The sequence below is a fragment of the Sapajus apella genome, unplaced genomic scaffold, assembly GCF_009761245.1.
Source record: "Sapajus apella isolate SASKATOON/1434 unplaced genomic scaffold, GSC_monkey_1.0 scaffold43, whole genome shotgun sequence".
In the NCBI taxonomy this organism is placed as follows: domain Eukaryota; kingdom Metazoa; phylum Chordata; class Mammalia; order Primates; family Cebidae; genus Sapajus; species Sapajus apella.
In genome coordinates, this window is record NW_022436983.1 from 10185614 (window position 1) to 10197348 (window position 11735).

General features: G+C 58.5%; 2 protein-coding genes across 12 annotated transcripts in view; one reads left to right on the forward strand and one right to left on the reverse strand.

Annotated features, from left to right (window-relative positions):
* CROCC (ciliary rootlet coiled-coil, rootletin) overlaps positions 1–5717 on the forward strand; it is a 62797-nt gene extending 57080 nt beyond the window's left edge. For 5 of the 7 annotated variants that reach the window (XM_032300548.1, XM_032300554.1, XM_032300555.1 and 2 more), the window contains 6 exons: positions 663–878; positions 1571–1795; positions 2549–2698; positions 3017–3217; positions 3400–3531; positions 4250–5717. In XM_032300548.1, coding sequence (XP_032156439.1) covers positions 663–878; positions 1571–1795; positions 2549–2698; positions 3017–3217; positions 3400–3531; positions 4250–4528 — 1203 coding nt within the window. In that variant the 3' untranslated portion in view covers positions 4529–5717. The remainder of the gene's footprint in view (positions 1–662; positions 879–1570; positions 1796–2548; positions 2699–3016; positions 3218–3399; positions 3532–4249) is intronic. The other 2 variants (XM_032300550.1, XM_032300552.1) reach the window with 1 other exon arrangement.
* Positions 526–11735, reverse strand: part of MFAP2 (microfibril associated protein 2) — a 13868-nt gene continuing 2658 nt past the window's right edge. The window contains exons 2-11 of one of the 5 annotated variants that reach the window (XR_004275841.1): positions 11133–11209; positions 10009–10098; positions 9789–9815; positions 9601–9687; positions 9420–9464; positions 8547–8634; positions 8228–8301; positions 7814–7983; positions 3480–3484; positions 526–535 (exon numbers count right to left, since the gene is read on the reverse strand). Coding sequence is in view for 3 of the 5 variants with exons in the window: in XM_032300556.1 (XP_032156447.1) it covers positions 7880–7983; positions 8228–8301; positions 8547–8634; positions 9420–9464; positions 9601–9687; positions 9789–9815; positions 10009–10098; positions 11133–11169 (552 nt within the window). In the remaining 2 variants the exon portion in view is untranslated. Of the gene's footprint in view, positions 536–3479; positions 3485–7454; positions 7984–8227; positions 8302–8546; positions 8635–9419; positions 9465–9600; positions 9688–9788; positions 9816–10008; positions 10099–11132; positions 11210–11735 lie in introns of those variants that run through there. The other 4 variants (XR_004275840.1, XM_032300557.1, XM_032300556.1 and 1 more) reach the window with 4 other exon arrangements.

An 11735-nucleotide genomic window follows, 5' to 3' on the forward strand; every position in this document is an offset into this window, starting at 1 on the left:
TTTTTTTTGAGACGGAGTTTCACTCATGTTACCCAGGCTGGAGTGCAATGGCGCGATCTCGGCTCACTGCAACCTCCGCCTCCTGGGTTCAGGCAATTCTCCTGCCTCAGCCTCCTGAGTAGCTGGGATTACAGGCACGCGCCACCATGCTCAGCTAATTTTTTGTATTTTTAGTAGAGACAGGGTTTCACCATGTTGACCAGGATGGTCTCGATCTCTTGACCTCGTGATCCACCCGCCTCGGCCTCCCAAAGTGCTGGGATTACAGGCTTGAGCCACCGCGCCCGGCCAGTGGAATCTGCATTTCTACCGCCCCTGCCTCAGGGCTCCTGTGAGCACCTGGGTTGTGGTTCCCTGGGACCAATCCAGTGTCCCCACTGTACAGATAGGAAATGGGGCCAGAGAGCGGGAAGGGGCAGTCCTGGGTTCCACAGCCCGCTGGCCTGGGCTAAAACTGGAAGGTAGTCTCTGGGATCTTCACGTCCACTCATCCTGGGAACACATGGGGAAACCAAGGCCCTCAGAGGGTCCCAGGCTGGCCCCAGGGTCACATCGGTCACCCTTCGAGGCTGTTCCCCACTTTCCCCTAAGGGGCCCAGGGCGTGTGTGGGAAGGGTGCGGGTGCACTGGACATCTGGGCCTGAGCCCCGCACAACCTTCAGGAGAAGATTAGCAAGATGAAGGCCAATGAAACGAAGCTGGAGGGCGACAAGCGGCGCCTGAAGGAGGTCCTGGACGCCTCTGAGAGCCGCACCGTCAAGCTGGAGCTGCAGCGGCGCTCGCTTGAGGGGGAGCTGCAGCGCAGCCGCCTGGGCCTGAGCGACCGCGAGGCCCAGGCCCAGGCTCTTCAGGATCGGGTGGACTCCCTGCAGAGACAGGTGAGCTTCTCCCCAAATCACAGCCACAGCATCTGTGTGCCCTGTGCCAAGAGCTTTGTAGGCACTACACTGCACAACCCTGTGAGGCAAGTATTACCAACATCCCCATTTCACAGATGGACAAATGGAGGCTGAGAAGTGATGTCATTGTCTAAGATCCCATAGCTAGTAAGAGGCATTGGCAAAATTCGAATTCAGGACTATTTGATGACCGAAGCTGCATGCATAGGAGTCCTTGGGGATGAGTTAAGAGATGTGGGTTTCACTCATTTCCCTTTTCGCCTTAACTGCTAGGAAGCTAAGCTGTAACTGGAACATTCAGTAATTCTGCTAGCCTTACCTGAACACCCACCAAAGTCAAAAATAGAAAATGTTAGGGTTGTGGTGGTTACCGTTTCTCCTCTACAGCAGAGAGGGGAGGGGATTGAGGACAGGGAGGAGACCAGGGAGTCTGAGACAACTGGGTTGATGGTACTCTGGGCACAAGTAGTTAGCCAGCAGTGGGAAGGGGCCCAGGTTGCAATAGGCTGAGCTAGTGGGAGTGCTTAGAACAGTGGGTCTCAATGATGGAGGCCCAGGGAGAGGTGGGAAGGGCGTGGATTGGGCATGCCAAGTGGAGGTCACAGTAGGAGCAGAGGTGTAGAGACCAGATGGCAACAGCCCCTTGATGGTTCTGGCTGTCCTCCTGCCAGGTGGCGGACAGCGAGGTGAAAGCAGGGACCCTGCAGCTGACCGTGGAGCGGCTGAATGGGGCCCTGGCCAAGGTGGAGGAAAGCGAGGGGGCCCTGCGGGACAAGGTGCGGGGCCTGACAGAGGCCCTGGCCCAGAGCAGCACGAGCCTCAACAGCACCCAGGACAAGAACCTGCATCTACAGAAGGCTCTGACTGCCTGCGAACATGACCGCCAAGTGCTCCAGGTCTGGGGCCCAGGGTCTGGCTGAGGTGGGCCCAGTGAGAGAGTCAGCCAGTAAGAGCAGGCTTGGAGGGGGGCCCTGGAAAAGAGCCAGCCAGTGGGGCAGTCAGTTGGAGCCAATGAGAGCAGGCTTTGAAGGTGGGGGTGGGCCCAATAGAGCATCAGCCAATGAGAGGAGGCTCTAGGTATGTCCCATAAGAAGACAAAACTGGCTGGGCGTGGTGGCTCACACCTGTAATCCCAGCGCTTTGGGAGGCCAAGGCAGGTGGATCAACCTCAGGTCAGGAGTTTGAGACCAGCCTGGACAACATGGTGAAACCCCATCTCTACTAAAAATACAAAACTTAGCTGGTCGTGATGGTGGGCGCCTGTAATCCCAGCTACTCAAGAGGCTGAGGCAGGAGAATCACTTGAACCCTGGAGGCGGAGGATGCAGTAAGCTGAGATCATGCCATTGCACTCCAGCCTGGGCAACAGAGTGAGACTCTGTCTCAAAAAAAAAAAAAAAAAAGACAAGACTCCTAGTATGAACCTGGGGGGACCCAGGTGCAGGGTTTATTGGGGAGAGTTGGGGTCTGAGTGGTTCCCACTTTACGCAGGTCAGTGGATAGGCCATGGGATGGGGCTGGCATGGGGCCCACCCTCCAGGTAAGATGACTGCTTATTTCATGGGCTGTGAACCTGCCTGAAGTACAGACTAGAGGGAACACCCTAGGGCTCCCAGGCCAGCCTGGCACCATCAGCCCCTGTCCCCCAGGAACGGCTGGATGCTGCCCGGCAGGCGTTGTCTGAGGCGCGGAAGCAGAGCAGCTCCCTGGGTGAGCAGGTGCAGACGTTGCGAGGCGAGGTGGCTGACCTGGAGCTGCAGCGGGTGGAGGCCGAGGGCCAGCTACAACAGCTACGGGAGGTGAGGGCCAGGGTGCACCCCCTCTGTCCCCAAGACTGTGAGGCACTGGACTAGGGTGGGGACGCTCCCACCCATCTCAACCTCATCCCAAACCCTGGCGCAGCCTCCAGTCAGGAAGCATGGTTCATTATCGCATAGTCCTGTTATGCAGATGGAGAGACTGAGGCTAAGAGAGAACCATCTGGCTTCAGGTGACAGTTCTCTGATATGGGCCTCACAGTTGCTGCTCTGTGAGCGGGCCAGCCTCACTCTCTCCAACCTTCAGATAAGTACGCCCAGGCCCAGAGGGATTTGGGGCCTGCCTGGCTTCTGTTGCAGGTGCTGCGGCAGCGGCAGGAGGGCGAGGCTGCAGCCCTGCACACGGTCCAGAAGCTGCAGGACGAGCGGCGGCTGCTGCAGGAGCGCCTGGGCAGCCTGCAGCGCGCCCTGGCTCAGCTGGAAGCCGAGAAGCGGGAGGTGGAGCGCTCAGCCCTGCGTCTGGAGAAGGACCGCCTAGCCCTCAGGAGGACGCTGGACAAGGTGGGCTGCTCCCCGGGGCTCCCCTCACTTCCTCTGGGACCTAGCCATGGTGAGTCCCACTGCACATCCCCAAGGTCTGCTGCCTCTGGTGGGGTTAAGTTATTCCACTGGGGTTCAGGACCCTGAGCCCCCTCGGTAAGCCCCTCCTGGCACCCTGATCTCCGGCTCTCCCTCCCACTTAGGTGGAGCGGGAGAAGCTTCGCAGCCACGAAGACACAGTGCGGCTGAGCGCAGAGAAGGGCCGCCTGGATCGCACCCTCACAGGGGCTGAGCTGGAGCTGGCCGAGGCACAGAGGCAGATCCAGCAGCTGGAGGTTTGACCCCACCCAGCCTGGGACCCCAGCTTCATCCCTGGTCTGAGTGCTTATCAATCCTGGTGGAGCCTAGCCCAACCAGCCCAGGGCCCACAACCCCCTCCCCCAGGAGCCCTGAGCCTTCCGGGTGACCCAGCCGGGCCATGGAAGGAGGGGTTCTCCCTAAGGTGTACAGCAGACACTGAAGGCCTGTTTGCACGTGAGCCTGTGGGCTCATGTATGTTGTGAACATGCAGCAGAGTGGGAATCCATGTGAGCATTCTTGTGTATGGAGCATGAATCTTGCACACGGTGTGGTGTGTCTGGGTATTGTGAATATGGGTCTGTGTACAGATGTTTTCATGTATGTGGGAGCTGGGCCTTTGTGCACACACATACACCTGTGCGAACTCAGTAGGTATTTACATGCTTGCCTTTGTGCCTGTGTGTATGACATCTGAGAGAGAGAGTGTGTGTGTGTGCGTGTGTGTGTTTGTGTGCGTGTGCGTGCGCACGTGCGCATGAGTGCACATACCTGCCTGAGTGGGGGTCCTTGAGTGCACTCACCCTGGGCTCACAGGCTCACTGTCAGGGCCGGCAGGATGGAGGAAATGCAAGGATCTCTCCTGCCTTCTCCCTCTGCACTGGCCGTGTCCCAGGGATGTACCTGACAACCTGTCACACATGTACACACAAACTCACACTGGGCTGGAACCCTGACTGCAGCCCCTCCCTGCAGGCGCAGGTGGTGGCACTGGAGCAGAGCCACAGCCCAGCCCAGCTGGAGGTGGACGCACAGCAGCAGCAGCTGGAGCTGCAGCGGGAGGTGGAGCGCCTGCGCAGTGCCCAGGCGCAGACCGAGCGCACCCTGGAGGCACGAGAGCGTGCCCACCGCCAGAGGGTGTGCGGGCTGGAGGAGCAGGTAGAAGGGCCCCTCAGAAGGCTGGGCCAGGATGGATGTGTGGGGCTGGAGGAAGAGGAGGGGGCCAGTCAAGACCTCGTGGGTATAGGCAGTTGATGGCTCCCATAGCCAAAAAGAGTGTGGTTGGCTCTGTGCTGGTATCGCCCAAGACTAGACCAGGGGCCACGGGATGCTCCTGGGCCCCAGGCCTTCCTGCTAGGCTCTGCTCCCCTAGCTCCATCAGGGCAGCCTTCTCCCTGGGAGGCCAGGTGGCCTCAGCAGCTCCAGCCTCCGGTTCTCCCAGCAACCTGTCATCCCAGAGGAGAGTGGCTGCAGAAGCCCAGGCCTGTCCCTCACTGGCCCGCTCAGATCACATGCCCCTTCCTGACTATACCTGAGCCAGCCTTGTCTGCCAGGCAATGCTGCTCTGCTGGGTCAGGCTAGGTCACATGTCCACCCCTTGGGTCTGGGCTGGAGCCACGCCTACTCGTGATGATGGGGATAAAGAATGGGTGTGGAGTTCTCCTCAAAGGCTTGGAACAGTCAGAAGACACCTGACTCTGCTGTAAGAAATAAAATGAGGGCAGCCCCTGGCTCTCAGCGAGGCCAGACCTTTCCTGAAACTGTGGCACTGGGTCCCTCCCGGTTCCCGGCTGCCTCCCTTTCTCTGAAGCCAGGCTGAGGACCTGGCTATCCTTACCTTCTCTTTCTTCCCCAGGTGTCCACACTGAAGGGACAGTTGCAGCAGGAGCTTCGAAGGAGCTCAGCACCCTTCTCCCCGCCCTCCGGCCCCCCAGAGAAATGAGCCTCTGTTGGCATCTAGAGAACAGCCCTGTGCCCGGGACAGGGGAGGGCCCTCCTTTTGGACAGCACCCCCAAACCTGGTCCCTTGGGGGCCCCCAGCTGGGGTGGGATGTGAAGGTGTTCCACTGTCAGGGCTGAGGAGAGGTACTCCAGCTCCAGGCCTAGAGGCTTCCCGGCATCCAGCGGGGCCCACCTCATTCCAGCCCCCTCTTCCAGGACAAGCCACTGCAGATCTTACAGGGTCCTCCTTTAGAGGCTGAGCCATAGCCAGGGCTGGGGAGAGCCCTTTTCTCTGGTCAGCTCTGGAGCATGAGCTCGTGGGAAAGAGGAGGGGGAGCAGGCCCAGGCCCTGACTCCAGCTTCCCAGAGATCTCTCCGCCTTAGTTCAGAGTGTGTGTCAGGAAATTCCTCAGTGCTCAGAGTCCCTGTATTTTTATACTTTTACAATGTTAACTGTTCAGAACTGTTTTTTGTAACAAGACTTCGTTTTCTAAAAAGTTTATACAGATGTGTCCCTTTTCTAGACGACAGGAGATGGGGGAGACAGGTGGGGTCTGGGGCAAGAGGGATGGTGTCCTCTAGGGAGGGGTGCTTGGGGAGACGGCAGGGAGAGGCAGGAGGCCTATGTTGGGAAGGGAACTTACCAGCCACACAGGATGTCAGATGGGGAGGCCTCTGGGGTCCTCGGTCACCCGATCCATAGAACAGATGGGGCTGTTGAGGCTGGGGGCTGGACCCAGCCTCTTTCCAGCCCATACTTTTTTTTTTTTTTTTGAGATAGAGTTTGGCTCGTTTCCCAGGCTGAAGTGCAATGGTGCGATCTCAACTCACCACAACCTCTGCCTCCCAGGTTCAAGTGATTCTCCTGCCTCAGCCTCCTGAGTAGCTGGGATGACAGGCATGCACCACCATGCCAGGCTAATTTTGTATTTTTTACTAGAGATGGGGTTTCTCCATGTTGGCCAGGCTAATCTCAAACTCCCGACCTCAGGTGATCCACTTGCCTCGGCCTCCCAAAGTGCTGGGATTGCAGGTGTGAGCCACTGAGTCCGGTCTCCAGCCCATATTTTCTTGCCCCTTTCTCTGGCCACGCCTCAGATTCAAGCCCACCCTCGGGACAGTGAAAGGCCTTCTACACAGCATGGCAAAAAGTGCAGGCTTGGGTGTGGACATGAGGTCTTATCCTGGCACCGCTGAGTCATCCTGAGCAAAGCTGCTGAAAGTAAGAGCCTCAGTTTGCTCATCTGTAAAATGGGAATGTTCACATAGGAGGTGCTCAATCAGTGTCCAAAGGAGGAATTAACACTCATCCTCATCTGCAGGATTCCCAACTGCCCGCTTCAGCTGCAGCACTGCCACTGATAGCTGTGGGCCCGTGGGTGGGTTACTTAATGTCTCTGGACTTAGTTTTCCTGTCTCTAAGATGGGGATATGAATTGTATCCACTATAGATACCTGTTTGGAAGGTTAAACAGGAGTGTGAGCCTTCATGCAGAGCCGAGGCCCCACGTGCTGATCGGAAGGAGGTGTTAAAATGGCTTGCTCCTTTTTACGCTTTTTTCTTTTTTTTTGAGACAGAGTCTTGCCCTGTCACCCAGGCTGGAGTGTAGTGGCATGATCTTGGCTCACTGCAACCTCCGTCTCTCAGGGTGAAGCAATTCTCGTGCCTCAGCCTCCGGAGTCACCGGGACTACAGGCACATGCCACCACTTCCAGCTAATTTTTTTTGTATTTTTAGTAGAGACAAGGTTTCACCATGTTGGCCAGGCTGGTCCCAAACTCCTGGCCTCAAGTGATCTGCCTGCCTCGGCCTCCCCACGTGCGGAGATTACAGGTGTGAGCCACTGCACTCCACTGTGTTTGCCCTTTGAACGACACTAGTCTCTTCAACTTCCCAAACAAAGGCCTTGAATGTCAGTCCGCCTGCCTTGAGCCCCTGCCTCCACCCTCCAGGGGTAGCCTCCCATCTTCACTGTGTCCCTCTGGTGATGGGAACTCATGTCCTCACCAAGTAGCCCTGGTCATGAGAAAGCTGTGTCCCTGGAACCTTCCATCTCCCGTGTAATTCTTGCAACACGAGTGCACGCATGCACCATCAGGACGCATCTTTCTAGGCAGGGCATAGCTGGCACCAGCGGGTGAGGAGGTGGGGCTGGGACTGTGGAAGCCTCTCAGGACAGTCCACGTTGGGGGCACTTGGCTGGCCCCTCTGTGCTCTCCCCCAAAAAGTGACTCAGTCTTTTGTAAAAACTTGTTTTTAATTTTGTATAAAATAAAGGTGGTCCATGCCCAGGGGGGCTGTAGGAAATCCAAGCAGACCAGCTGGGGTGCGGGGACACAGCCTACCTCGGGGGACTGAATAGGGGACTGTCTGTCATCAAAGCGGGCTGAGGCCTGTCAGGGGCCCAGGTCCCATGGAGAGGCCTGGGATGCCCCTCAACCCGGGGGGCAGAGACTGGGCAGTGGGGAGCCCCCAGTGTGCCCCAGAGGTGGCCACAGGCTGAAGGAGGAGCCTGCACCGCAGCCTGCAACCCCCAGGGCTGCAGTCCACTAACTTTTTACAGAATGAAAGGAACATGGGGATGGGGAAGAAAGCACCAGATCAGGCAGGGCCCGAGGACCCTGGATCCCAGAAGGGCCAGGACTCAGGATGCCAGCACCACCCTAGCAGCCCCCACAGCTCCTGGCGCAGGAGGCCGCCACGGATTGACACAGGCCACTGCTGGCCATCACGCCACATTTGGAGAACTTGTCCCGACAGAGGTCAGCTATTGAGGGCAGGAAGGAGGCGGGGTCAGGGTCGGGCTGGGCAATGGGAACCCCTGTCCCTCCCTGACTCTGGTGATGGGAGTGTTTTGAGGATGAAAAGTAGCAGGGAGGGGCCCTCAGGGTGTCCTGGAAGTGTGCCTGGCGCATAATACATGTTGAATAAACATCAGGTGGGTGGCTAGGTGGCCAGATAATGAAGCTGGTGTGGGGGCAGGGGAGGCCTTGGGGAGGAGACCTTCCTACCTCGGAGGAGCTCCTCGTGGGCACACACTGTACGGACACAGATCTCCTTGTTGATGACGTACACGCGGCGGAGGCTGTGGGGACAGGGCCCGGGAGGTCTCAGCCCCACCTCCACCCAGCCCCACTGGGATAGCCCAGACAGAACCTGGCCATGGAGCCCAGGAGGGGAGGTCCCTGGCCCAGACTCAACCACAGAATTGAGCTCAACTTCAGGACTCACTCTTCCTCCAACTCCCACCGGGGCTAGCCAGAGCCGTCCCCTGTGCTCTCTGGCCCCCATGCTCCGGAGTCCTCCCAGCAGCTGCCCGCCTGTGCTCACCTGTAGAAGCAGACCTCGTTCAGACACTGCTTGCAAGGCTTGTGTATGGAGTAGAGGCGGGTGCACGGGTACTGCTCCTCACGACAGTCTGGGTGACAGGTGGGGTCAGACTGGGAGTCCAGAGTTGGGGGGCAGCCCCCAAACTTACCCACCTGAGACTGGCTCGCAGGGCCTAGTCCCCGTGTACCCTTACATCCCATGCAGACACCCCTACCTCCACACACCCACATAGACATACACAGCATTGCTAGACTTTCCCAGGCTGTAACATTCATTTATCAACTCACCACTGAACTTACTATAGAAGCTGAAGTTCAAACAGAAATTCACACCCACCCACATATCATAAAAGCCCACACCGACTCACAAGCAGATCTACCCGCGCTCACAGAAGCCCACATAGGAACGCACACATCAACCCACACGAGGGTGGGCACCTGGATTCTCCTGCACGCACATGTCTTGTTCTTTGAAGCTCTCAGCTGGGGCAGGTGGAGGGGCACTGCTCAGCCAGCCCGCACTCCCCGGCCCTTCCTTGTGCCCACATATGCGCTATCCAGGCAGGCTCTCCGGCTGACAGGAAGCCCCCAGCACACTCCCTGCCCCTCCCAGTATCTGTGAGGACAGGGCCCTTCCTAGGCTGCCGATTTAGCCTCCGGCCAGGCCCACTGGGGGCAGAGTGGGACCTCCTGGAGCTGCGCGGGGGGCCTGGTGGTGCCAGCCTACAGCAGGAGCAAGCTTCCCCTCCCCACATCACTGCCAGCAGCCTACACAGGCAAGAGCAAAAGGCCTCCAGCCCATCAGCACCGCCGCCTACTCCACCCCAACGTCAGGCCGTGCCTCCATTTCTCCCACTGGCAGGAAAGCCCTTACCCAGAGGCCCGGGCTCCGTGGGTTCCAGCTCTGCATTTCCTGGTTCTGATGTCGAGAGAGAGGCAGGCAGACATCATTGGAAGGGGTCTCTTCAGGGCAGGGGAATCACCCTGGCAGACCCCCCCCCCCCCACTCCCAGGGTTGACAGGGTGGGGAGGGTGGGGCAGGGGCTGGGACCTACCTGGGGTTGGGGCCACTATGACTTCCTGTTGGACTTGCTGTTGGGACTGGAACTGGAACTGTTCCTCCGAGGGCCGAGAAGTCACCTCTGCAGCCAGGGGAGGATAAGGGGGTCTGCTCCCTCCACCCGCTCCCGGGGCTCTCCCCACCCAGCTGCCGGCCCATCCTATCCTGTCCCCAGCCCGTTACCTTGATAATCATAGTAGTCTGGGTTGTCTGCAAACAAAGATGAAAGTGGAATTGGTGGGAGTCAGGCTACCCACCAGCCCCAGGGGCAAACAAGGTCCCCGCTGAGCCAGGGACCCAACCCCAGGGCTCCCATGAGCTGTCCAGTGCAGTCCCTGGCTGAGCCATGCACATCTGAGCAGCCAGGCCTTCCTTGGTGACCCTGGGGATGGAAGGCCCTTACCGATCTGGTCGCCGTAGTGGGTGTACTGGACGTGGTCAGGGAATGGCGGTGGCGGGTCCAGGTCATACTGGCCCTGAACCAGCGGGCCTGCTGTGGGGAGGCAAAGCATGTGGGGTGCCCCGAGGGAAGGAGCGACAGAGGCCTGAGGCGCTTCTAGGGAGGGTAAGGGGGGGGTCACAAGAGCAGGCCTGTAAGAGCCTAGGACCCCACAAGCAGATTCCTAGAGGATCCAGACTCTTCCTCAAAGGTAAAGACCCTTCCCCACCCTCGTCGTGGGTCACCTCCCTGACCTTACCCTGCCCCTACGTGTCACCGGCCTCCTGGCTGCTCCTGGGACTCCACATGCTCTTGCCTGCCTCAGGGCCTTTGCACCTGAAGCTCCCTGAGCCTGTGAGGCCTGCTCAGCTCTTTCAGGTCTTCCCCGGAATTTCAGTTGTGCGGAGAGGCCGACCCACCCCCAGCCCACCGGCCCTCCTGCTGATTTCTGTCCAGCGCTCAGCACATGCTGGAGTTTCTCACATCTGCTTGTTTCCTATTTGTCTTCCTTCCCTGGACTGGCAGCATGATGAGGGCAACGATGTGTCTCCCTGGTTCACTGCTGAACCCCCAGGGTCTAGCCCAGCACTTGGCACATGGTAGGGACTCAACACATCACAGCTGAATGAATTAATGTTGGCCGTGCTAGGACCTTTGTGGTCCTCATTGAGTCTCCTCATTTGGCCAGCAGACCCCTCCAAGGTCAAGACTGTCTAGAGCTGAAGGGTCCCAAATGGATCTAGAACCCAAGCGTCTGGAACCCCTGCCTTGGGTGCCCCCCACATCTGTACATCAGCTCCCAGAGGGGCCTTGTGCCCTGTGCCCACAGCGTCCTTATGCCCGGGACGTGCCCTCCAGAACCCTGCCTGCCCGCCACTGTGGAAGGCTGGGGCAAGGGCCGGGAGCTGCCTGCAGAGGCTGCCAGGGCTGGCCTGTCCAGTCTGTGGTCCAGGCAGGCTGGAGGCCCTGGGAGCTGGGGAGCTGAGTTCTGGCCATGAGTCATGACAGAGACTCACTGTGAATTCCTCCTATTAACCCCACTCCCCGCAAACATAAGGGGAGCTACCCCCTGTCCCGGGAGCACTTACCAGGCAGGAATAGCAGGAAGAGGTAGGCAGATCTCATGGCCACAGAGAGGCAGGCCGGCAGGTGTGAGAGAGGACAGCTGGGGAAAAACGAGGCGGAACGTTCTGCCCGGGGCTACACTCAGGACAGCAGAGCCCACCTTGGATCCCCTGATTTCCCCCTGGAGAAGGTGACACCCAGAATAGAAGCCAGGAGTGGGAAGGCTGGGATGTCCCTACTTCAGAGGGCAATCCCAGTCCCTGCTGGCCCACCGAGGTATTCAGGTCACAAGGGACAAGGCCTCCAGCCCCGCTCCAGGGCTGATCTTGACAAGCAAACCCCTGTAGTGGGTGCACTGCACGTGGTCAGGCAATGGTGGACCCCATCACTAAGGGGATATTTCTTTTTTTTTTCTTTTTTTCTTTTTTTTTGAGACGGAGTTTCGCTCTTGTTACTCAGGCTGGAGTGCAATGGCGCGATCTCGGCTCACCGCAACCTCTGCCTCCTGGGTTCAGGCAATTCTCCTGCCTCAGCCTCCTGAGTAGCTGGGATTACAGGCACGTGCCACCATGCCCAGCTAATTTTTTGTATTTTTTTAGTAGAGACGGGATTTCACCATGTTGACC